Here is a 27823-nt window from a genome sequence, read left to right as displayed (position 1 = left end):
CGTAGGCAGCCTGGGAACAAGTGGTCGCTGTTTCTTCGAAACCAGGGCAGCGGAGAACCCCGGCAGCATCCCAGAAGACTGAGCAGCCTCTTTAGGATCACACTGCTCACCCTAGCAAGGGAGGGGGCTAGAAAAGGTGCCCTAAAGAAATGCCTGCCCTACCCAATCTGGTCAGCTAACCGCGACTGGCAAGATTTATCCACCTGCGGTCAACCACAACACAAACAGAAAAATAAGCTTAGAATAGGAACTTGGAACCTGCGCACCCTTATGGACAGAGATGATGATGTCACAAGACCTGAAAGAAGAACAGCACTCGTAGCCAAAGAACTTGCAAGATACCGAATCGATATTGTCGCAATCAGTGAAACCCGAATTGCAGAGGAAGGATCAGTGTCCGAAACAGGAAGTGGATATACGTTTTTCTGGAAAGAAAAAGCTCAGGAGGAAGACAGAATACATGGTGTTGGATTTGCCATCAGGACCAGCCTTCTCAGACATATTCCCAGCTTCCCCACTGGCATCAGCGAGAGACTCATGAACCTCCGCCTTCCTATCAGGAACAAGCGCTTTCTCACCATCATAAGCACCTACGCCCTGACACTGACCAGTGTAGAAGAAGTGAAAGAGCAGTTTTATACTGACCTGGATGCCCTGTTGCGCGCCACACCCTCCAGTGACAAGCTTTTAGTGCTAGGTGATTTCAACGCCAGAGTTTGTAGGAACAGTGACCAGTGGAAAGGTGTGATTGGAAAGCATGGAATAGGGATGGACAGCAATGGCTTGCTTCTATTGAATAAGTGTGCTGAACACAACCTGCTGCTGACCAACACAACATTCAGGCAGGCTGATAAGTACAAAACGACGCGGATGCACCCGTGATCAAAACAATGGCATCTCATAGACTACATTATCACCCGCCAACGTGACAGCAAAGATATTCTCTCGACAAGGGCAATGCGAGGACCGACCACAGACTTGTGCGAGCAAAACTCAACATCCACATAGTCGCTCAACACCGCAAACACCCAAAGATCGTCAGACATGCCTTCAACATCACACACCTTCTATCCAACAACTACCGTCAAAGATTCCAGATGACAGAGGGCCACTGTTAGGCACACCGGAAGATAAGTGGAACCAACATCATCATCGGACCCCGATGGACTACCAAGAAGAAGACAACTTCCTGGACAGGACCTTTTAAGGTTTAAATGAATACTTCTCTGTGGTGGGTCATTGGGATAACATCAGTAGATCAAAAGACAAAATGGAGCCAATAATACCCTATTTTCAAAATCTACAATCAATTGATGCCTTTAAATAAAGACTAATGATTAAACCACATTGTGTTGATGTACAAGTTAAAAACAGAATAGTAAAGTCTCTTGCTGTCATTGTCCAAATACCTATGTACCTAACTCTACCTCCAACTTGCTTGGATAAATTATACATTGTCAGTGTCACTGACCTGCTTTCTTTTTATTTCTGCATATTTTTTCATTGTCATTTTATCTTGACACATCTTAGCTGTCCTCCAAGTGTCTCCAGCCCTCTGTGCCATCCATTTCCAATGTATAATAAAAGCAGGTCAAACAGGTAAAGTGGGTCATTACACAGCCGAAGTCGTGATTCCCTCTGGCTTCGCCACATGGTCACGTATTGTCATCTCCCAAGATATCAGACATGTGGCGACAAGGCACGTTTTTCTGCAGAGACTCAATCAATGTGCCAAGTGATCTGCTCATTCTCTGACACAAAGGGGCCCTGAATTGAATGTTCTATTATCTATCCATAGATCTTTCGGTCTTCCGCACTCTAGAAGTCCGTTATTCTGTGTCCTCTTCTGACTGCCTTTTGTTTGGATTGTCGTAAAGGTATTGGCAGTTGAGTTGCCTCATCGAGTGCATTAATCCCACCCGTCAAAAATGTTGAATGTCAGATATTCCACTGGGTGCAATTTATTGCTATGTGCTGGGTGCAATTAGCGAGACTGCATCTCAAGTTGTATTATGCGCCAATCATATGGCTGACTTTTCCAAATGCTGTGGGCAGATCTAAAAATAATGATTTGACACCACAGCTGCTAACTTTTGAGTATGAGTAGCACCAAGAATACATTAAAAGCAGTGTAGAACAATGTGTTCTGTTTGGTAAACATTACCAAAATGATGCCTGATTTGTAACATCGGGTGTTATTTTGAAAGTGCGTATGCATCCTTTGTTAGAGTTTTACATTTTATTATTTGTTTTCAATGCTGGTGTTAAAAGGTTTTGAACCACTCTGGTAATGTAATAGTATTCACTGGTATTAATTCACAATGTGGTATTTTAACACCACTTTCAACAATAAAACAAAAAAAATACATATATTTCAGTTATGGTAACTTACCCCATTTGGAGGTCACACCTCTTTTCAGCATTATGAGTGTTCAAAATTTAAATTCAATCAACATCATTCATAAAGTTAGTAAATTGGATCTATATGCAAAGTTTCTATACTGAAACTGCTTAGTAATGAACATACAGAACAACTGAAAGTTCTCAACACCTAAAAGCCTCTGACACACCAACTGTTGTGCGTGTCTAAATCTACGCCCACAACACCACAAGATCGCCGGGGTTCACGCTGAAGAGTTGAGTTCACGCAACAACAACCGTGTGTATCGAGAGCTACTTGAAAGCAACGGTCACACTTGCCTTTCGTTCACGTTGATGCATTTTTTATTATTTCCAGGACTTGGGCTCTTTTACCACGAGTATAAGAACGTTTTGGGATTTTTGTCATGCTTACTTTATTTTGAGTATTTATTTTTATTTTTATCTTTTAAATGTCCGACTCAAATGAAGCTTTATACGTAGTTAGCTGGAATGGGAGGTCTATATATTGTTGATATGTAATATGTTGTCATGAATTTTATGGAAAAAAAATAGTTTGTAGAGTGAGAAAATAGAAACTTTGCCTTGCATCACTCTCCAAGGTTTCCTCCCCTGTGTCTGCCAGCATGTATCAAACGTCTTATGGAAAACACCAATATTAATGATGTCGAAGTGGAACGGGTTGGAATTGGATAATGACAATCTTACCACTATAAGAAGGGCTCTCTCTACCTAACTGTACAAAGTGAAGCAATGATGATCATTATATTATGGAAGCAATTTGGTAGTTTGGCGATGAAGTGCTGCACAACTGAAAATGTATGTCTTACTTTGTTTTCCCAAACTGTCGCACGCCTTGTTGCAAACCCCTGGCTTCATCCCCATGAGTCAATGAAACATACCTCTTTGTTGCATTAGAAGGGGTGGGGTTAACAGTGATTCGATGAAAATGTACTTTTTTAATGTTTGGTGTATTTTGACCAAGGAACAGTCTTGGTACTAAGAAATCTTGGAACCGTTTTAAATTGTGGACAAAATGTTTCTCATTTAAAGTAAATTGTGGCAATGGCAGTTTGAAATATAGCCTATGTGCTCTCTGTGTGCTTTGTCTTAGTTTGACATATTAGTAAAATAAATGTAGGATATCAAAGAGATATCACGAGCCTCACTAAGCCGAAAAGATGTGTAGCAGATACCCTTTTGTTTAAACGTCCAAAGAATAACACAAGCGGTATTTCCAGTCCAGCAGTATTAAGACCATTAAAGCATCTTTGACAAGTAAGAATAGAACCTATACTTTCTACTCTTGATGAAAGTTTTTAACCAAATAATCTACTATGACGCATTTAGCATTTGATCTAAGACTCTATTTTTGTACAGTGATCTTGGAGTGTGATGGGGTAAAAAGCAACCACTGGTGTGCGTCACCTCTTCGTCAGACATCTAAAAACAGCTGCATACAGCCTCATACCACTGACAGCTCCACAGACACCCAGACATCACACCTAGGCTAATATAATGATGTGGAAAAGTTCTATTTTGGAGCATGACTGACTAAATTGGAATTAATTAACATATAATGCCAGAGAGATTATTTTTTTCTGAGGTCTTTAAAATTGTTTGCTGATTCAGGCATCAAAGCAGTATTTGAAAATAAAAATCTTATCTTCCCCTCTCTGGGGTCAAAAGCCACACACACACACATCCACCAGGAAGTGCGTTTGATAAACAAAATATCACGAGCGAGGCAGGGCAATCATGTGCAACACGGGCTCTAGGGTAAAGTTTGAAATGGTTAAGCAGGCAACCACTTGCAACGATCAAACGGACATTGAGGAGTATACTGACTCTGTGACCTCTTACATCGCGAAGTGCATTCATGATGTGACCCTCACAAAATACATCGTCACTCGGGCTAACTGGAAGCCATGGCTGACAGGGGCTGTCCTCGGGCTGCTGAGGCCCAGAGACAAAGCCTACAGGGCTGGGGATGAAGCGGGTGTGAGATCAGGTAGGGCGAACCTGTCCCGGGGCATCAAGGAAGCGAAGAAGGCATTCTCTTCCAAGATTACCGCCCACTTCACAGACAGCAGGGATGCTCGGAGCCTGTGGCAAGGCATTCAGACCATCACGGACTACAAGCCCGCGCCGCAGAGCTGTGAGGGCGACGTCCCTCTGCTCAACGAACTGAACCGCTTCTTTGCTCGCTTCGACGCTCAGAACAACACTGCTGAAGACCCCTCCGAATGAGCAGCCCCTGTGCCTCTCTGCCGTTAGCATGAGGAGGACGCGCTGAGGAGCTGATGGATGTCTTCACGGACATCTTTAACATTTTCCTGCGGCAGGCCATCGTCCCGTAATGTTTCAAGGCTGCCACCATCATACCTGTGACGAAAAATCCTGCTCCTTCCTGCTTCAATGACTACCGCCCTGTGGCACTGACACCCATCGTCATGAAGTGCTTTGAGCGGCTTGTCATGGTGCACGTCAGATTTGTTCTTCCCCCCATCATAGACCCCTTCCAGTTTGCGTACCGAGACAATCAGTCCTCTTAGGATGCCGTCTGCTCTGCCCTCCACTCTGCCTTCACCCACTTTGAGAATGGAGACTCGTATGTGAGATGGCTGTTTGTGGACTTCAGTTCTGCGTTCAACACCATTGTACAACAGCGTCACATCTGCAAACTCGACAAGCTGGGCCTCAGTACCTACCTTTGCAACTGGCTACTGGACTTCCTCTGTCAGAGGCTTCAGGTAGTACGTGTTGGCGACAATGTCTCCGGCAGCATCACACTGAGCACGGGGGCCCCTCAAGGCTGCGTGCTCAGTCCGCTGCTCTTCACCCTGCTGACACATGACTGCACTGCAACCTACAGCAGCAACAGCGTGCTGAAATATGCCGACGACACGACTGTGGTGGGTCTCATCACCGGGGGCGACGAGACTCAATACAGGTCGGAGGTCGACCTTCTGGCCACGTGGTGCAGGGACAACAACCTCATGCTTAACGTCAGCAAGACCAAGGAGATTGTTGTTGACTTTCGGAAGGGTCACACCCAACACCAGCCGCTGACCATCGACGGTGCTGTGGTGGAGAGAGTGAGCAGCACCAGATTCCTGGGGATGCACATCAGTGAGGGGACCTCTCTTGGACCACCAACGCTGCGTCGCTGGCGAAGAAAGCTCAGCGCCGCCTGTACTTTCTACGGAAACTCAGGCGAGCAAGTGCTCCTCCTGCTGTCATGACCACATTCTACCGTGGCAGAGCGTCCTCTCCAGTTGTATCGCTGTGTGGGGTGGTGGCTGCACTGAATACAACATGAAGGCCCTGCAGCGCATAGTGAACACTGCTAGTAAGATCATTGAGGCTTCACTCCCCTCCCTGAAGAACATTTACACCTCTCGTCTCACCCGCAAGGCGACCGCGATTGTGTGTGATGTGAGTCACCCCGCTCACTCTTTGTTTGATCTTCTGCTCTCTGGGAAGAGGTACAGATGCCTGCGCTCCCGCACAACCAGACTCACCAACAGCTTCATACTCCAAGCTGTCAGGATCCTGAATTCTCTCCCCTCTCCACCCTCGGCTGCATAACATCCTGTTCTTTTGCGCTATATTCTGACTGTCTGCTGTATGCACGCTTGCTCCATTTTGCTCCTCTTATTTGTCTATTTATTTATTTATTGTTTATTTATTGGGTTATTTGCTTATTACTTATTCATCGCTCTTGTCTATTCGTTTTTACTCTTTGTGCTATTTGCTGTATGTGTTGTGTAATGTGTCTAGTCACCGTGGGACAGTGGGAAATATAATTTTGATCTCTTTGTGTGTCTTAACATGTGAAGAAATTGACAATAAAGCAGACTTTGACTTTGACTTTTGACTTTGAAAGGGAACGGGAAGCGGGAGGCTTTAACAAAGCAAGCGAGTAAACCAGCAGACAGGACATTTGGCTGGGACATGGGACAAGAGAGTGGTCGGGCCGGGCAGCGTTCGTGACGTGGTCAGGGGCAGATGATCAGACTGGGCGGCATTTAGGAGTGGTCGGGTGGAGAGACAAACTAGGTCGAGAGTCAGAACAGGCAACATGCAGCAAGCAGAAACAGACGACAAAAGATCTCACAACAAAGCGGCAGGTAGCGAGCCAGACGAACCGACCAGAGGTGATGGGTTTGCAGGGTTTAAGTAGGAGAGTTTTCAAGCCAGGGCCAGGTGTGGTGATGATGCAGGTCCCCATAATCAGTGCTAGTATAACAAGATGGGAGGAGCAGGAGCAGAGAAAACAAACTTTCCGAGGTGCTGCTCACTGTCAGGCGTGGTCGAGGACAATGTGAGCAGGAGCAGAACGCTGTCCATGGTGCTGAAACGTTTGAAACTATGTACTATTAACCATAGGTGGACATTGTGTCCCAGTGACGGAATGGTCCCTCCGTCCGTCACCCTACAGATGCCCATTTTGCGGCCAAAGGACGAGGGATGAGAAAGTACAAAAAAAGGACAGACTGAGGACTGGCGGAAGTGGGTTGAGGTATCACTCGGCCGGAGAGGGATGTGGGGAGGGGGGAGGACAGAGAACACAAACTCCAACCGTATCGGCAAACACAGGTTAATTAAAGGTCATAGCCTAAAAATGCGGCTTTAGTCGTGTCTTAAATGTTTCTATTGAAGTAGCAGTTCTGATATCTAACGGTAGGGCATTCCAAAGCTCTGGAACCTGAATAGAAAATGCTCTAGACCCTGCGGACTTCTTTTTGGCCCTCGAGGTCACTAAAAGACTAGTGTTTTGCGAGCAAAGGTTACGGGACGGAACATAAGGCACAACTAGGTCGACGAGATACGAAGGCGCTAATCCATGGACTGTTTTATAGGTTAATGAAAGAACCTTGAAGTCGCATCTTAAATGGACTGGGAACTAATGTGAGTTGGCTAATATTGGGGTAATATGATCAAATTTTCTCGTCGGTGTGAGCAGTCTCCTGTCTATAAATTCAAAATGTTGTCATCTGTCATCGAAAACTCTGCCGGGAATCATCAGCATTTCCCCTGCTACTCTCCTCTGGCAAGCTGCTACACTGCATTCAGTTATTTAGGTCAAGATCATCCAATGTGTGTCTCCTGGGACAATCAGGGAGCGGCTCGGCACACTGATTGGAGACGTGCTGAATTCACTTGGCAGATGCAGACTGTTGGAAGTCACAGGAGTAATGTTGTGAAACAAACTTGACATATTAAATTTATAGAATACAATTACTCATGTTTGCATGTGCAAAGAAGGTTATGCACACAAAATGTTCCACAAATTATTCTGATGTGGTCACATGTGAAAAGGTGAATACATCAGTATATTGCAGTCAAAAATGGCCAGAATCAGTCGTGATGCATGATGTGTTTCTCTGGCTTCTGAAATTTGATGCTTGTTTGAACTGAGCTCGTTTGTTGCGGTACTTAAACATAATGAAGAAATGTCATTTGGTCCTTTTTTTGCTTGACTGATTTTGTTTTGGAAAGGCGTATATAATCAGTTTTGCTCTTTTCTTGGTCTTTACCTCAAAATATCTCGGTCTTGTCTTTGTCACTATACTCTCTAGTTTCGATAATGTCTTAGTTAATGTCGGTTGAGGTGCTCTTGACCACAACGCTAGCCATTTGTAATCACATGCCAGTTGCTGACTTAGGGAGAGTGGATTGGATCGTGTCTCCTTGGCGAAGGTCACTCATATAATCATCATCATCGTCGTATAAAAAAACATCTTTATTCTGAAGATGTGTTGTACAAGCCAGGATCCATTAGTTTGTTGTGGAGTCACCTTTTCTTTCTTTTGAAAAGATAAATTGTCCATCCAGGAAAAAATAAAATGTCTGATACATGCAGTGGCTTAAGATGATTTGTGTGATTGAACTGGCGGCACCTAACTCGGGAAAAGGCAAGGGCAGGACAAAATGCACGTGCATTTCAAGGTGCTAATCGACTCATACTAGGCCTCTAAGAACCTAAACCCCATATAAGCAGTTTGGAAATATTTCCTAATTCAATACATCCTACATTTAATATTGTAAATTTGGAAGCCTAATCAATTGCATTCAGCAACAACCTTGCTAATGCTAAGCTTTTCCACATTTCTTTCCGCAGGTAAGGCAAAAAAAAACCTTTCACCTTCGAAAAGTTTTAATCTAGAACCAACACAATACGCTCCACTGAGTACCCTTTTATATGCAATGGTTTCATCTTGAACACCTACATCTCGTTTGTAAGAGTTTCACCAATAACCCTCTTGAGTACTAATAGTAATATGAAGAACCACAATGTATTCTACACATCAGACAAAATTATTGAATATTATATTTTGTATATTGCTTTTATCCATAAATGTTGACACTGAGAACACATTCAAACAATTTGTTGAGGATTTATTTATTTATTTATTTATTTATTTATTTATTTATTTATTTATTTATTTATATATTTATTTATTTATTTATTTATTTAAATTCCTCAATCTTCAAACTGTGATGGATAAGGATGGCAAACTCTTTGATGATAAGCTAGAGGAGCTGGAGAGGTCATGTCACTCCCAAGGGGGAACCGGACACAATGTGATTCCAGAAGTGGATTCATTCCATCATCATTCTTGTCAATTGATTTGCTGTGGCATTCATCTTGCCAAGGGTCATCCCAGTCTACACAGGCCCAATCAACCTTCAAGCTCAGGAATATTTGGACAATGACAATTTGATTGAGTTTGCCTATTTAGCTCACCACATTGGATTCGAAATAATTGTGAGCTCCTTTATCACCAGTGTGGGCATACCTTTGAATGCTCTACCCTTATATTCCGTGAACACTGCCTTTATGGTTCATATTTTTTATTACTCTCCTCGTCTCTGGTGAGCATTGCATTTTATAGGCCAGTTATGTGGCTCACTCACAGCAGCTGGCTCGAGGAAGCTATAAAAAAGGTTTTGTGATCATAAAAAAGAATTGACATTGTCCCTGAAATACACATGCCCATTTGCAATTTATATTATTTTGAACCCGTTGTGTTGTGGCCTGTGTTTGGAATTTCAGTGCAGTTTTTCTCAGTGTTGATTAATACTGTCCTTTAGAGAAAGGTATAAAATGCCTGGAAAATATTTCTTATTGCGGATAGGGTGAAAATTGATTGAAGATCCGGCTACACACAAACACAATGCAAGCAAGAATTTATTCTTGGGGACAAGGTATGTGTTTAAGCTTTCAATCATTTTTGGGCTTCATTCATTGCATTGTATTACTCTTTTGTCATGTGGCCACTACAATTGATATGTTTGCAAGATACCATTTAATGTGTATTTAAATTTCCTGGTTTCAGCAGTTGATTTACTGTTGATGTTTTTCCACACGTTCATTGGCTTACGAGTTTTACACATGCCTTCGGCAGCATGAAACACGCTGTGCGTGTATTTTAGCTGTGGATGCATGCAAACCAGCTAAATCCATCACCATCTCCTGGGGTTTAAAGCACCACTTTTTTTTTATATATAAAGAATCAGCATTTATTTCTGAGAGAATAAACAAACTATATTTGAGAGCGAGTACACATGGTTGATAATAACAAAAGGTAATAAGATACAAGTGCCATATATAAGTGCCATATAAGTGATAAGTGCCATGTTGAAACAGATGAAAGCAGATGGCTGCTTAAATATTCATACAGTCAATTTGTTCATATGTTTGCTGACTGGCCACACACACTAGAGGAGAAGAGGTGAGTGGAAATAGCGTGGGAAGAAAAAAGAGGCAAAAAAGAAGAAAAAATGAAAACTCTAAACATGCTTCACTCTTTCGCTTTAAGATTGTGTGATTCAGGAAGATGGACACAAGCTTTGAGGTTCATGGTTTAGACCAACTTGAGTTATCTGCAGCTGTATGTGTTATCCACATCAATGACGGTGGTTCATGCACAATCACGTGAGAACTCGGGCAACATGAAGAATGAAGAAAACGTGTCATTGAACCGTGACAACTTGTTTTGTGACAACTACTAATTGTCATTCCGGGAAAATATGAGTATTGCTTTCCACACTGAAACAGCGTTTTGAGACCTATTCAGTCTGAGGCTTGTTTACAAAAGGAATCGTTTTCAGGCTCTTAAACGCGGCCTTGGTGAGAACAAAATGGTCAAATGGTAAAAAAGAAAATGTGTGCGGACACAAAGCCGAAATTTTTTTCCTGCTTTCTTCCAGTCCTTCATTGTCAGTTTATTGTTTGTGTTCGCTGGCTCTGTCTCGCTTCTATTTGTTTTAGTACTTTGAATTGTATTTTGGACTGTTTTTCATAATTCCACCCTCCCTGTTTCCCTTTTATTTTATTTTTTTTTGAAAAATAAATTCTTATGGAAAGTCCCTTTAACTTGCTTTCCAGCTTCTGTGCACTTGGGTCCAGAAACCCTGCCAAACCATCATGTTGATTTGTTTTCATTCTTTTTTTTTATGCCAGAATTTGCTGCCAGAAAGCAACTCCATTCTAAACCCAAATCCCCTTACTATGCAGTGGTGCCTTGACTTACTCGTGCTCTATTTGAGTGTTTCTCAAATTCTTACTGTGTTGAGAGCGAGGATTTGAATAACAAGTGATCCAATATAATAGCATTTCACTGGAGAATATTGTTTTCATGTGCAAGTAAATTAAGTTGCAAGCTGGGTCAAGGAACAAATCGTGTTCGTAAGTCAAGGTACAAGTGTATATATTTACATCTTCCTGAGATTCTGCCCAGCACGACCCGGTGCATGTGCGCACGAGATGGGCGGGTTGCTCTTCCATATATGGTTGGCACTTCCTTTCCGGACTCGTGGCTGGGGGAGTGTGGAGATGAGCATCACGTCTCGCACGCACCGCGGCTCCTTTCCCAGTTCACAGCACAACAGCTGCTATTCTACTTCATTAGCTTTAATATGAAAATACAAAATTGTGACTTATTGTCGTAGGGCTTTCATTTCTTTTTCTTCTCCTTCTCATCTTCTTCTTTCTTTAATTTGGGTCATTTCTTTCGTTGATCATTGTGGAATGGTCCGCGCTTTCTCCTCTGGTCGTGTTTACTTCAGCATGGGAACTGCGGCGTCCAAAAGGAAAAATCTTAGGAGTGATGCGATATCATCCGTGACCGCAAAAGTTCGGTGAGTACTACCTAGATAGAAGATGAAATCAAAATAAAGCTGTACAAAATGTGAACTGCAGCTGAACCGTGCGACTCAGTGGGATCTTCAAGTGATGGTTGTAATAGCATAACACGCCGATTTAGGAAATAAGTATTGTTTAGCAGAATACAAGGAACCCGAACCCTTCTCAAATATAAATATGCCTCGAAGAATAATGCAGAGAATAGTTTGGACTAACTAAAAGTGTATTTTTAAATAACGTATTAGATTTGGAATATTGTACCTTTTACAGGGCAAAGAGGCTATACAAAAGTTACTATAAAGAAATCATCCAAAAAGCTTACCCAAAATGTACAAAGGTAAAAAATTATATTTGCCGTCATGTCAAATAACATGCAAAAGTTTTGATTTTTTTTTTTTGTTGACTGACAAACGCAACAACATCCAGTCGGTCTCAGTGGACCTGCACTAATTGTAATAACATTTCACTTTAACTTGATGCAGACTGCAACCAAAGGTCATTGTGTCAGATCGATGTTTTCTCAGTTTATAAGCTGTCGCTAATGTTGTTTGATTTGTGAACACATTAAAAGGCTAAAATAAAAAATAAAAAAAAAACACCCCATCTGATCTGTCATGTTTGATGCTTGTATTCCTTTGAATAATACTGTATCATTTTGCTGTGCTGTGAAATATAATTTTGCTGTGAACGGCAGTAGAAAAGCTTGATTTTTTTTATATTCTTTGCTTAACCATGTAAGTAAGGCATGTGAGAACAGCTTCTTCTTTACAATACCGACCTGTAGGCAATTTCTAGTTCAGGACAGCGGAGTCACAATTGAGCCACATCCACCCAATCACACAACCTTGTGAATTTGAACTGCATAATACTATTTTAGCATTTTATATAAATTGTGATCACTTAATAGTGATCTCAAACCTCTACTCTTAGGATTGTTCTGTCTTTTTCTTTTTAAATAGCGTTGAGAGGGTCCACCCCCCCCCCCCCCCACCACCACCAGCAGTACAGATTTTATTTATATACTCTCCAAATTCTGCAAACTACATTTAAAAAAATATCTGAGTTCAAAGTTTTAAAAACGTGTTGTTCACTCAAGTTAGCTGAGTTTTTCAATTTACTTTCCTCTTATTAGGTATTTTTTTTCAGACAACACGGTGTATGATCCTGGGTTCAAATGTGTGCTTCAGCTTTCATATGTGGAGTTTGCATATTCTCCCTGGGCTTGCATTGGTTCTCTCCGACCAATCTCTCCCATGGTCAGCTGGGACAGGTTCCAGTACAGTGAGGATAAGCAGTACAGAGGATGGATGGATTGACGGTTGGACGGCTGGATGGATGGATGGATGGATGGATGGATGGATGGATGGATGGATGGATGGATGGATGGACGGACAGGCGGACAGACGGATGGATAGAGGAACGGAGGGAGGGAGGGAGGGAGGGAGTTTGTCCCACATTACTGGACCACATACAGTCCCACAGTAGGAGATTGGCAAAGTCAAACATATGTGGACAAGTGGTTAAGAATACAGTGGAGCCTCGGTTTTCGAATGTCCCGGTTCTCGAACAATTCGGTATTCGAACAACTCGGATGTCGGACAAAATTCGGTTGTCGAACCTCGCGAGATGAGCCGAGAGGACCTGCATGTCAACTGATTCCGCTCGTTATTACATTCTCGTTACTCTGAGGATTGCATCAACTCTAATCATGCCTCCAAATGAAGCAAGTGGGAGCAGTAAAGCCATCCTAAAACACTAAAACGCTCCTAAAGCAATGCAACAGTGAGCGCCCGGCCGGCGTGCTGCGGTTGCGCGATCGGACCAAATTAAGCTCCCTGCGCACTGAGGTCCACTTTAATTTTGGAAAGTCCATTAGGACTTTAAAAATGTTTTCTAAATTTTAGCGACCGCTCTGTCACAATAATGCGACCAGCGCAGTGCAGTTGCGCGGTCGGTGACGTGCTACGGTTGCGCGGCTGCAGTTGCGCGATCGGACAAAATTAAGCTCCCTGCGCACTGAGGTCCACTTAAATTTGGAAAGTACATCAGGACTGTAAAAATATTTTCTAAATTTCAGCGACGGCTCTGTCACAATAATGCGACCAGCGCAGTGCAGTTGCGCGGTCGGTGACGTGCTACGGTTACGCGGCTGCAGTTGCGCGATCGGACACAATTAAGCTCCCTGCGCACTGAGGTCCACTTAAATTTTGGAAAATACATCAGGACTTTAAAAATATTTTCTAAACTTCAGCGATGGCTCTGTCACAATAATGCGACCAGCGCGGTGCAGTTGAGCGGTCGGTGACGCTCTACAGTTGCGCGTTCGGCGGTGCGCTGCAGTTTCGCGATCGGACAGAAATGCGCAAATGAAAAAAATGCTTTAAAAAGGCAATTTTCTATTATTTGTAATGGGAAAACATGATTTGGAATTCGAACGATTCACTTCTCGAACAGCCTTCTGGAACGGATTGTGTTTGAAAACCGAGGTTCCACTGTACCTACATACTGTACACATTTAGCACATTTACATAAATATTTCTAGTTTGTGATTTCAGTTTGCCATTAGTATAGATTAGTACGTAATTATGGCACTATAGACTGTGGCACTTTTTAATTTACCTATGTTGGCACTGTTGGAATATATCTCCATAGTAAATCAAGTCCGTTATATACTTCAAGGAAGGGTCGAATATTAGTTGTGACATAATGGGCATGGAAGGATTACGCTAATCACAATGTATTGGAAAAGGGACTGATTAGCATGACATTGTATCCTGACCTATCTTGATACTAGCCTTGTGCACTCAAAGGATTATGTCAAGAATGGAGTTGAAGGTTAATCTATGCGGTATTTATCGAGTTTTGCCCGGGCAGTCATGAAAGCAATGTTCTAGGCTTGTAACGAACTTCTTGAAACAATAGTTTTATTTTCTTCTTGAAAAAATAGTTTTATTTTAATGAGTGTGTTTGACAGGACATTTTGTCAATTATTGCCCCCCCCCCCCCAAAAAAAAAAAAAATTGAAAGAAAAGTGTGCTCTTTATTGCATGAATGCCTTCTGTATCCTTAATGGAAAAAAAAAATCTGTATTCCTTCTCATACTTGATCTGGCCTATTCAACAATCAATTGAAAGTCATCGTATTGACGGATGTATTAAGATCATTTGGATTTAATGTATTTTGGAGACTGCTGATATTAGTTTTGAAATGTAAAAAAAAAATGTCATGATCTGTTAAATACAGTTCGTAATTGGTTAGGTTTGACTCTGTTGTTTAGGCAACGCTGGTTGTCCCCATTTGAAACACTTGGCCAGCTGCATTAGTCCCTGTCTAACCTAACTTCTGTATATTGTAAATTTAATGACTTGTTTTGCTTGTATTTTCCCTTCTGAGTCTATTGATGGAACCACTTACAGCCTTTTAGGAGAAGGGTGTACTGTCATTACCCAATTCAGTGCCTTTGTTGTTGCTGGTTTGTAGCGGAACAAGAGCCATATATGTTAATTTAAAGTAAGGTTCAAGTGATGCAATTTTGCTTTTTGACAACATGGGTCATGTCAGCGTAAAGAACAGAAAATTTGTGATAAGAACGGATATCAGTTGACAACAAATTAAACAGATAGAACTTATGGAACCTGTTTATGTGAGCTTCATATCACATCAATTAAATATGCTGATCAAGGATGTCTAGCTTAACAAGGAACTTACGTATGGACCACTAAATAAGCAAAAGTATTGACAGAGGTACTATTTGTGTGCGATTAATACAGCAATATCTGATATACTGTATGTAGGTCACTTGAAAATACAGGGAATTTTGAATGAACACTGAAACAGGTGTGTTGATTGAAGACTTGTTGGCTCATGTTTGCACGATACTTAACATAATAAACCATGGTTTGGATCACGTTGTTCAATAGCATCAATGTACGTGTCCGAGGCAAGTCAATTTCCAGACTATGAACTGAAAGGTGTGTATACTTGAGGTAAGTGGTATAAAATTAAATGTGAGAGAATCAGTTCTGCACTGGTTTGCACGTCTGCCTCAAGTTGAAGAGGTTGTGGGTTTGATTCCAGCTCCGGCGTTCCTGTGTGGATTTTGAATGTTCTCCCCGTGCCTGCATGGGTATCTTCCGGGTACTCTGGTTTCCTCCCACATTCCAAAAACATGCATGGTTGGTGAGTTGGGTACTCTAAATTAGGGCTGCAGCTATTGAATATTTTAGTAATTGAGTATTCTACCGAATATTCCATCGATTAATTGAATAATTGGATGAAACGTAATTTTTCTTAGTTAAAGAGCAATTATAAATATACAAGAGAAAATAATAATAATTGGTTTCCTTTTTTAGACAATTAACATTTTTATTGATACATTTTGTGCAGGCGGCTCGGTGGCGCACTGTGTAGCACGTCCGCCTCACAGTTAGGAGGGTGCGGGTTCGATTCCACCTCCGGCCCTCCCTGTGTGGAGTTTGCATGTTCTCCCCGTGTCTGCGTGGGTTTTCTCCGGGCACTCCGGTTTCCTCCCACATCCCAAAAACATGCTTGATAAGGCGATTGAGCACTCCAAATTGTCCTAGGTGTGAGTGCGAATGGTTGTTCGCCCTGCGATTGGCTGGCAACCAGTTCAGGATGTCCCCCGCCTCCTTCCCGATGACGGCTGGGATAGGCTCCACCACGCCCGCAACCCCTGTGGAGACTATGCGGTTCAGAAAATGGATGGATGGATGGACATTTCGTGCAAAGAAGAAAAATCATATTTTCTATATTATGAATTGTTCTAATTGCTAAATTGCACTTGAGATGTGATTATGATTGTTTGCCTATATGTGTCCAGCATTTGACTGGCAACGAGTTCAGGGTGTCCCCCAGCTACTGCCCGAAGTCAGTTGGGATAGGCTTCACTACACCTGTGACCCTCGTGGTTCAGAAAATGCATGGATGGATGAATTGAGGAGATGCTGAGTGACGCATTTGTTTGTGATTGCGAGCGCAGGAAGGAAGTGACGTGCCACTGCAGCCTACAACAGGTCACTCGATGGGCCAAATTTGAAATGCTTGGGCATTGACTTGACACTCGTGTCTGTGTGTGTGTGTGTGTGTGTGTGTGTGTGTGTGTGTATGTGTGTGTGTGTGTGTGTAAATTGAAAATTTAGAAGTTAAGACAAATTGTTCTTGAAGTGAATTTGAATTGGTTGGAAACTGTGTAAATCCAGACATCAGCTTACATCAACTAAAAGTCATAAAAGTAAACAACAGTTTCACACAAAGTCTAGATGACTGCATTTTCTGGATTATAAATCGCTCCGGAGTACAAATCGCACCAGCCATAAAAAGCATAATAGAAAAGGAAAATACACATATTAGTCGCATTGGTGTATAAGTCACATATTTGGGGGAGATTTATTTGATAAAATCCAAAATAGATTCGAGGGAACAGCAGCAACTGAAAACGTGCCTGGTATTTTAACATAACATATTAAGTGTTATTCGGATAACTATAGCATAAATATTATGCTAACAAGCTTACCAAACCATCCGTGTCAATCCAAATCACTAAATCCAATGAAATGTTCATCCTCTGTCACTTTTAAACAACTCCGCTAACTCCGGAGGTAGAAGATGCGGTGCTTCCTCTTCTACGTCGTCATTTTTGTTAAGCCCTTCTCAGTTGTTTCTATATGTTACCGCCAATGTTGAAATTAAATAATTACAAGCCTAGAGCGCCCTCTTGTGGTTTAGTGTGAAAATAACATGTGACATGAAATAATAATGTGTTAATAATTTAACACATACATCGCTAAATATAAGTCGCACCCCTGGCCAAACTATGAAAAAAACTGTGACTTATAGTCCGGAAAATATGGTAAATTAAAATAGTATTTTTTTGTCATACATCTGTTTAGGAAGTGCGTGCTTCTCTGTCTCAAGTAGTTGCTCATTCCAGCATTTAAGTTGCGTTAACCCTGATATGCAGTATGATTGTATGAAATGAATAACCACTCCCCCAACCACAAAAGCATCTCACAAATGCACAAAACTATTCACCAAAGCAGAAATCCCTCTCCCTTCTCTCAAACCATTAAGGCGCCTATAGTATATGCCCCTCCAGCTCTGTGATACTGCTCATTAATGTGTCCCACTGGGAGGCATCTATATGGTACATGATTCACTGTATATATTTACTTGTTCTTCTCCTCCACAATCATGTGGGGATGTAATCATATATACCTCATATAGCATCTCCCAAGCACATAATATCATGCACTGTCTGGAGCATTGTCTTCTTCCATATAGACTTGACTTGTTTAATACAAATTCCTTGCTTATTTTTCCCATCATCCCACTTCCCACTCTGTGCTTACTTTCTATTTTTGGTCTTAAAGACACTTGTCACCGTATTTCTTGTGCTCTCTCCTCCCCCTCCTTCATGTCACATGGCTGAAAACATGCAGTAGGAAAAAAATCCAAAAGCACATGGCAGAGCTGCTGATAGTGCAGCTGCACTCAACCATAGCTAGATGAGACACAGTCAGACGCTTTCATTTTACTAGTATGTCGACAGTGCTGTATTTTATGCTTTTTATATGTGCCACTCATCAAGGACTAAGTGCTAAAAAGGGAAACTCACAGCTTTGTGATTCAATTGTACAGTTTGAGCGATGACAATAAGCTTTTGGTTCAAACAGAGTTCACCAATCTATTTTTTTTATGACCTAGTTTATGTGATAGAATTTAACTGTAGTCTGAGATAAACTATGATCTAATGTGTTATTTAGATCTAACCACTAAGCATTTAGACAAACTGTGAAAAATACGAGTTGTTTTCTATACAACCTATATGTTAATTTATAATGTGTTTGAAAAAAAAAAAAAAAATATATATATATATATATATATATATATATACATATATAAGTAAATATTTTTGTGCATTTGCCATGCCATGTACTTTTTGGATGCAGTTCACTTTCAACATGTAAAACTATCTACCTATATTCGTGACAGTCTCGGCAGGAACCCATAAAGTCGAGTACGCTACATGGTGACTTTGAACATTGCGCTGCTTTGTCCTCCACGAACTAGGCTGTGAGCATGTTGACATCACTCTCTTCCGAGTGTAACATGGATTTTTTTATAAGTGCTCCAAGTCATGCAGATAGATTAAGCATGATTGCATTTTCTTCCTTGAGCCCTACCTCCTTCTCCCCTCAATTCATCCAAGCAGGGAGCGTAGTCTTCACGAGAAATGCCGCGACTGCACGTGCAGCCTCATATTTAATTACTTAGAGTGTCATAGCAAGCAGGCATATAGGCTGCAGCATTGACACAGCTATTCCATTTGACTGAGGCTCCAGGAGATTTATGTTAGGGTTCGTAGACAGCTTGCTGCACATTGCATGTGTAACCTATTTATTTTTACTTGTGCTGCTCAATACAATTTCGTAAGAATATACCTATTGGAGTATTGGATCGGAGTAGTCAATCGAACTAATCACGTGATAGTGTACAAATGTGTGTGGCCGTTACCATTTGCAGAATGTACCCTTGACTGTCAGTGCTGTATGTAGGTCAACTGAACAATCAAGATGACATTATTTTTAAAGTAAAGTGAATTTTTGTGAATTGTAAATTGATTTCAAGATATACAGTACTTAATTTGATGAACAACAACATAGTGCAGTTCAGATAAGAGGGGAATATATCTTAGTAAAGTAAATGTTTGGTAAATAAAAATGGCAAGTGGTTTGTCTTGGAGACATGTTTCATTATACTGAAGCACCCTAATTACTATGCAGATTGCAAAGCCATAAAAGGCGTCATAAAGAGAATTGACCCATAAGGGGGATGTTGCTATGCTTTAAAATTTCATTATCTATTTCAGTTCAGGGGTCACAGAACAAAATGGAGTATTAAAAATCGAGCTTTGTGATAGCATTTCGCGTTATCAACTATGCTCATCTCTCTCACTCTAAACATTTTCAGCATGTGTGTGTTTTAGTACCCTATTCTTCATTTTCTAGGACACAGATTGGCATCCTGTTGGCGGACGCAGACGAAAAATCACATTTCCACTCGGGGTGCAACGGTACAGATACTCCACAGTACGATCCGTCGCTTGGTTTTTGCGCCACGGTTTTTGGTACACCTTTTTGCGCACAGAGAAAACACTTTTTCTATCTAAATATTGCTTTATACAGGATTTTTTTTAATTCTAGGATTGATTCATTCATCCATTTGACACTTTCAAATGAAAATGCAAAATTTGCAGTCATACTGTAGCTGCTAAGGTTAACTTTGAAAGAAGCTCTTTAACTAAACAGTATTCCCCCGTTCTTCGTGGGAGATGCGTTTCAAAACCACCCGCAAAAAATTAAAATCTGCGACGTAGAAATAGTATATGCATTATTTAGAAATTTAAATACCAATGTATTGAAATTACCAACACATACATAGTGTTTCTTGAAATACTGTGTTGCCAGCTGAGTATAGTAAAACATGTGAGATAAAGGAGCAAGGTCTCTCCTGGGTTTGGGAACAGAAAATGTCCAAAATAGAGGCTGCAGTTTTGAATCCAGCCAATAAAAATTTAAACTTACGACCGGCAACATTTCTGAGATTTTTTTTCTTGACAAGAAGCCCAAAGTCACCGATGATACGCATACCTGACAACCATGGCTGCATGGACCTGCCTACAGTTACAAGAGCATGAGTTCTGGCCCAAGCACAACAGCAATTGGACTTAATCTTACAAAGGGAAGCCTTTTGAACCAGCTCAGAATGGCATATATACATACACGGTATATGTATATACGTATGGATCTTGTAAATCTTGTAAATGCATCTGTGTAAAATTAAGTAGTGAAACCCCACAGTCCATTAGGGCGTATTGTCCCGTGCAAAGCAGACTGAACGGTTCAATGTTTTGCCGTGTACCCTTGCACCCCTAGATCCCACCAGGAATTTTTTTTTAAATTAATCTAGCAATCTTGCACGTTACACTGTTAATTTGGTAACACAGGGACCGTTTCTAAAACACTTTCATCAGAGGCTTCATGTATGCTAGCTAAGACAAGAACAAACATTTTGTCATGAGGGAACGTAATACACAAAGTAAGCAACCCATCAAGATAGTATACTGTATTTGGGACGTTGTGAGTCAGTGGGGGAATACTTTGAAGACCCCCTCAATTCCACCGACATGGCTTCCTTTGAGAAACCAACCGGTGCAGAAGGAGTCGGGACACGTGACAATATCACATTTGTTCTTTTATTTACTGGAAAGGTACCATACATGCATAGAACAGTGTGGGAATGGTTAAGGGAATGGAAAATGTATATGTAGTGTAAAGGTATTGGGGAGGGTTTAAAAAAAACTTTCATATTGTGTACTGGACCGCAATGCAGCAGGAGATTTGTACACAACCATGACTCGCTTTGGTTTTGCTATGCATGATGACCCCTGGGTTAGTGTAGTGTGGCAATTTTGAAGATGGACACTTTACATTGCTTTGCAAGGTAAACCATGCCTCTAATTACCTTGCAATACACTCTAGCGGCCAAAAAGAAACAATTGAAAGATGGAAATTTCAACATGTTTAAATTTCTAAATAATGTATATATTGTTGCTACTTTGCGGAATTTTTGTGGCTGGTTTTGGAACAGAGCTCTCGCGAAAAACGCGGGATCACTGTATTAATAAAATGAATTATCATTACTATTATTATTATTAATGTTGTTGTTTCTGTTGTTGTTATTATGATGATGAGCCAAAAGGTGAAACTCCTTATTTACCGGTGGATCTACGGTCTTACCCTCACCTGTGGTCATGAACTGTGGGTTGTGATCAAAAGATCCTGGATACATGCAGCCAAAATGAGTAGGCTACGGCAGAGAGAACTCGCATCATGTAGGTCGTTGCTGTTGCAGCGCACAGATTTACATATTGCCGAAGCGCAAGCTATTTTAGCGCCGAGCAGTAACATTGCCAAGCAGCCACAAAAGTTAAGACTTCTGTGAGAATGAACGACAATGTTACGTAGATGCAACGCTTTGTTTTGTAACCCTTTTCGAAAAGAATCACAGCTTTGAGGTTTTGGAAATGACTGAGAATGTGATTTCGGTCCCAATACAATAAATGGTTCAGCCCTGGGTGGTGGACTCTATATTCAGATCATCACTACACCAACGCAGCTAGACAACATATTAGACTGTCTTACACATGCAAATTATCATATTTGTGGCTATTCTCTCTCATTTGCATATTTTGCATATACATAATCCATGCTGTAGGAACCACAGGAACGCATAGTGGTATATCCTGAGTGTATGTTCGTATATATCATTGAGTGTTTCAGGTCTTGCAACATCAGACACTGGCACCTGAACGTGGATGATCAAGGCCACACTTGTGTCCCAGTACTAACCCATGGGTCTGCACAGTTTATCTCTGGCTTTTTGTGAGTTCACTCACGAATTAAATGACCCTCTGTTTGTTTCTCACTGTAATGGTCAATTCGCCAAGGATTGTGTAGAGAGAAAGTCCTGCATGTTTACGTTCATTGGTTCCCCAATCCACTCTTCTCATTGCACTGTAAATTCCAGCATAATCAAGGGTTTTGAACCCTGTCTGGCTACAGCGATGTTGTTGAAATGTGCTAGGATTTCCTCATCTGTTTCCCCAAGTCAATCCTCAAGATGCCAGTCAGGCTGTGAGGAGGATGCCTGTTGCCTGTGGACACGCATGGGTTTCTTGGGTTTTGACAGATAATTTTATGTTCTCTACTTATTGTGTCTTAACAGCGCAGCCAGAGCGTTTGGAGAATATGTGTCTAATCCCAATTCAGAACACCGCAACAGAGCAGGTAGGTGAGGTCATTTGACCATGTTGCTTCACCTGACATAAATTAACAGATTTTTTTACCACTTTGGATGGTCACTTGTTCTTAAAAATGTGACCGCTTGTGCAACAATTAATGAAGTTATGTTTAATACATTAATCAATCAGGTGTAGCAAGTCCATTTCTAGAGAGCCGCTCTCCTGCCTGTTTTAGAAATTTCACTTCTCAAGACACCTGATTCAAATGAAACACTCATGAGCAAGCTTTTTAACCCCCCTTAAACATGTGAGTTGAATGAGAACAGAGGTTGTGAGCCAAGACATCCAACATCAGTGACTTTAGACCTCACAAATATTAATATTCTGGATGAATGGACATCACTAAATCTTGTATTTGGAAGGTAGAAATCTTATATTGTATAACATATTCCATAGCGTCTTACTAAATCATTTTACCAATTACTAAATCTTGTTTTTGGAAGGTTGAAATCTGTTATATTGTATAACATATTCCATATCATCTTCTATGTTCAGTTTGTAGTCAGGACAGTAAAATCCTATTCTTCAGTTGTACTTTGTAGTTAACAGTTTCATATGAACTTTATGTTTATAGTCTCAAGCCATGAAGTTTAACTTTTTTTTTATCTGCACTCACATTCACTGACTTTCCTGTTTCATGTTGTCTGTAGATCAGCTGTTATCTGACACCTTCCCTGGCCATAGCTGTGACTCTCCAGACATCAGTCACTTGCAGAACAACAATCTGCCACTTCAGAGCCACTCTTTGCCCATAGCTAAATCGAGCAAGACTGGTCAGTCCAATTGTAGTGCCCAGATACAAGCCCAACCTCAGTCCTACCCACTCAAAGCTCACGGACCTTCTAAACGTAGACTCTCTGCTGAGCGGAGCCTCTCCACAGAGAACCCACCAAGCACCAAAGACTCAGAGGGGGGTGTGACAGTGAAGCCAGCTAGGGTGTACACTATCACAAAAGAGGTAGTGATGACTCTGGGCCGAGGCAGTGAGGAAAGCCTGGAATTGGAGGTGCTGAAGAGCAGTAAGGAAGATCCACTTTCCCACACGCAATGCTACAGCTTGTCTTGCACTGACCAGCGATCATCTGCTCGTGGGAGCCATTACCGTAGTAGTCATCACCGCAGTAACCATTACCATGCCCACCAGAATCAGGGAGGCCCTTTGTCATCATCTCAATCACTGCAGAGCTCTGACAGTGCGAGTAACATCCGAGACTGGGGCTTGAGGAAAGGGGGTTCAAAAGATGACAGCACTCCAGATTGTGTGACCTGCATTCGTGCCCCATGTCAAAGCCAGCGCTCCCTGGACCTGGATACCTCACCACGGAATGGGATGAAGCACCATAAGAAACTAGAGAGGATGTACAGTGAGGATAGAACATCTACTGATGACAAAGGTAATGCATCTTTACAGTCATGATTGCTCAAAAATGATTGTCATCCATCCAGCCATCCAGCCATTTTCAATACTACTTATTCTGTTTGTTATCACGGGGAACCTGATACCTATCCGAGTTGAATTAGGACCAGAAACGCAGATGCAGGGTTCCAGACTAAAATTTTGACTGGAGCACCTGACTTAAAAATTTCAGAGTACTGGAAGAAAATTTAGGGGTGCGCATTGTAAATTGACTTGCAAAGTAAATATTCAGATTCACATTTTCACTGTATTACTTGTAAATACTTGCAAAAACAAAACTTTTTTCAATTCACATTTTGTTGTAAAAGTTTCGACACAACAAACCCTAAATTATGCAGCTTAAATACTAAAGACACAGTACTTTGTGACTGACTGGTGATGGATGGATGGATGGATGGATGGATGGATGGATGGATGGATGGATGGATGGATGGATGGATGGATGGATGGATGGATGGATGGATGGATGGGGGAGTATTTCACTTTCCTAACAGTATATCACAATATATCTTGCTTCAAATGTGTCCTTGGAAAAGGTAATTATTGGAATGTTATACAGTAATCCCTTGCTATATCGCGGTTCATTTATCGCGGCTTCAGCACATCCTGGATTTTTTTCCAAAAAATAAAATTATAAATTGAGAAATTATGGCATGAAAGTTGCCCACATGCCAGCAGAAGGCAGAGGTTGCCCACACAATTGCAGTACGTATATGTTACAAAAATAGTTGTTATAATAATAAGAGTTCTAAAGACATATTTACAGTATTGTACCTTGTTATAAAAACATTCTTATAATAATAAAAGAGTTCTAAAAACATACTTACAGTATGTACACTTATACCTTGTTGTAAAAAGTTCCATCCATCTTCTTCGGCTTATCCGGGGTCGGGTCGCGGGGGCAGCAGCTTTAGGAGGGACTCCCAGAACTGCAGCCGAGAGTTTCCTGGTGCCAAGTGCACACATGGACACCCTTATGTTTGAACATGGTGTTCATTATAGAAAATCCGTGTCAAGCACAGAAGTCCAACAATAGAACACCGCTCAGGTTCAGATCAGGGGAGCCATTCCTCCCAATCACGCCCTTCCAGGTCTCACTGTCATTGCCCACGTGAGCATTGAAGTCACCCAGTAGAACGATGGAGTCCCCAGAAGCAGCACTTTCCAGTACTTCCTCCAGAGACTCCAAGAAGGGTGGGTACTCTGAGCTGCCGTTTGTTGCATAGACACAACAGTCAGGACCCGTCCCCCCACCCGAAGGCGGAGGGAGGCTACCCTCTCGCTCACCTGCTCGACGCCTCTCACCGTGGGCAACTCCAGAGTGGGAGAGAGTCCAGCCCCTCTCGAGAGGGCTTGTACCAGAGCCCAAACTATGTGTGGAGGCAAGTCCGACGATGTCTCGTCGGAACTTTTCTGCCTCAACACCAGCTCGGGCTCCTTTTCAGCCAGAGAGGTGACATTCCATGTCCCCAGAGCCAGCCTCTGCAGCCGGGGATCGGACCGTCAAGGTCCCCGCCTTTGGCCGCCGCCCAGCTCACTCTGCACCCGACCCCCTTGGCCCCTCCCACAGGTGGTGAGCCCATGGGAAGGGGGACCCACGTTTTCTTTTTGGGCTATGCCCGGCCGGGCCCCATGGGAGAAGGCCCGGCCACCAGGCGCTGGCCTTCGAGCCCCACCTCCAGGCCTGGCTCCAGAGGGGGGCCCCGGTCACCCGCGTTCGGGCAAAGGAAGTCCATTTTTGTTTTTTATCATAAGGGGCTTGGGTGAGCCGTGCTTTATCTGGCCCCTCACCTAGGACCCTTTTGCCATGGGTGACCCTACCAGGGGCATGAAGCCCCAGACAACATGGCTCCTAGGATCATAGGGGCACGCAAACCCCTCCACCGCAATAAAGTGACGACTCACAGAGGGGTAAAAAGTTTATAATAATAAAAGTTCCAAAAATGTGTTGACAGTATGTATATTTTAGCTATATCTACATATGTTACACACACACGTATCATATTTATATTTCTATTATTTATACATTATTTTGTCTATATAATTTATATTATTATTTTAGTATTTACGTTTGAAACTATTCGTTCATGTTCTAATGATAACATATGCACTTATATGGTTTCATATATATTTATTGATACACAAAAAAATGTTTGTATGTTAAAAATGAGAGCTTGACACTACTTCGTGGATTTTCACCTATCGCAGATGGTCTTGGAACCAATTATCCGTGATAAACGAGGGATGACTGTATTATATATTTTACCCAATCCAGAAAAAAAAGCTAAATTCATTTAAGAGCCTTATGCACTTCAGTGAAACTTATTTTGACTGTTCTACATTCTATTTTTTTGTGATGACAGAAGATAATTCCTATGCCTGGTTCCCAAAAGAAAACATGTTGAGCTTCCTATTATTTGTGATTACAGAAGATAATTCCAATAGCTGGTTCCCAAAAGAAAACATGTTGAGCTTCCTACTTTTTGTGATTACAGAAGATAATTCCAATAGCTGGTTCCCAAAAGAAAACATGTTGAGTTTTCAGACAGCAACTACGACCATGCAAGCGTAAGTACAGCATAGACTCTACATTTTTTCTACTTAAATGTGTATAATTCTCTATCAAGTTCTGGTCAGGTCTGTCGGTAAACAAAATCTGTTTCCAGATCTTAATTAAATCCACGTTATGTAATGTTCCATAGTCATAGTATAGTTAAAAAATATAATTGATTATGTAACAATTTGTGTTAGCGAGCACTTTTTCTTTGTCAAGATAATCCATTCACGGGTTTGGCCTATGTAGATGCTGATTAAACAAATGATTATTGCCTTAGGCTGCCCTCAATAAAATTACCCAATAAATTCTGCAGTTTTAAACAATTTGTATCCTTTTATTGACATTATGATCACATATAATTTGGGGAATTTGAACCTTTGGTATCCTATATGACAGCTCAGGTATGCACTGCAAAAAACATTCCTGTTTTCCACCATACGTGACCTCCCCTATGAGCTGTTATGTGATGCAATTCAATTGATGCCTATTTATGATTTGCCTGGCCATTTGCTAACTTATCTTCTCTCTTCTCTTCTTTCTCTGTGGCGGCATTCCAAATCACGACTGTAGAATATCGTGAGTAGTTTCTTCACCCACCCACACTCTTCATATTTGGCTTCTTTTTTGTTTCTCGTCAAGTCAAACAACACCTTGAACCTTTTTCTGCATGTTTTCCACATTTACCTCTGTGTTATTCAATTTATTGTGCCCTCAATAACCACATTTACTGGACTGAGTATTACCAACTTGGTCGAAGGTGCATGAATGCCTCTTAAAGCGACAAACTGAACCAATTTTTTAAAATTCTCTCTTTACAATACAAATCAAGAAATGCCCCAGTCGTGCTGATAGACGACCTTGTGTATATACTCAGTCCTACAGTATGACGCATGAAATGTAATGGTCAGCGCATATTTTTGTTTATTTGAAAAAAAAGAATTGTCACCTTCAGTAAATCATTGCTGCATCTGATGGATACAACATTGTAAAATAGGATTGGGGGATGTTTCATATGCAAATAGAATATGAAAAACCCAACGTGATTAATCTTGAAACTATTCCAGTAATAATCTGGTGAGAATTTTCTAATCTACTGGGCAGTCATGTTCACTGTACAGACATTTATTTCTTGTCCTTCACTAGTAGGTTGGGGGCTATGGTCATTCAAAACCTAACTGCAGGAGCCATTGTTATCCCCTTTAGAATAGAATGACTAAGTTCGACAATCATTGAAATGGTTAGGGTTAATCAAGTCTTAAATTAACTCAGACTCCATCAGTCTACTGTCAAATACTCATCAATGGTCAACTAAGCATTCCCATTGGTATAAAACTTTTGATAAGGGACACTTGAAAATTCTTAATTGCAAACGTGTGTCTCTTTGCTACAGTGTGAGTGTTTGTGTGTGTGTGTGTGTGTGTGTGTGTGTGTGTG

The 27823-nt window shown here is 41.5% G+C and overlaps 1 protein-coding gene across 3 annotated transcripts in view; it reads left to right on the top strand.

Annotated features, from left to right (window-relative positions):
- Nucleotides 1-11419: 11419 nt before the first annotated feature.
- Nucleotides 11420-27823, top strand: part of nsmfb (NMDA receptor synaptonuclear signaling and neuronal migration factor b) — a 31400-nt gene continuing 14996 nt past the window's right edge. For 2 of the 3 annotated variants that reach the window (XM_085910489.1, XM_085910487.1), the window contains exons 1-4: nt 11420-11529; nt 22340-22401; nt 23066-23809; nt 26328-26400. In XM_085910489.1, coding sequence (XP_085766615.1) covers nt 11420-11529; nt 22340-22401; nt 23066-23809; nt 26328-26400 — 989 coding nt within the window. Of the gene's footprint in view, nt 11530-22339; nt 22402-23065; nt 23810-26327; nt 26401-26959; nt 26966-27823 lie in introns of all 3 variants that reach the window. The other variant, XM_085910488.1, reaches the window with a different exon arrangement.

The sequence above is a fragment of the Syngnathus leptorhynchus genome, chromosome 4 (genome assembly GCF_054491065.1).
Source record: "Syngnathus leptorhynchus isolate UIUO chromosome 4, UIUO_Slep, whole genome shotgun sequence".
NCBI classification, from domain to species: domain Eukaryota; kingdom Metazoa; phylum Chordata; class Actinopteri; order Syngnathiformes; family Syngnathidae; genus Syngnathus; species Syngnathus leptorhynchus.
This window is presented reverse-complemented; position numbering and strand designations above follow the sequence as displayed.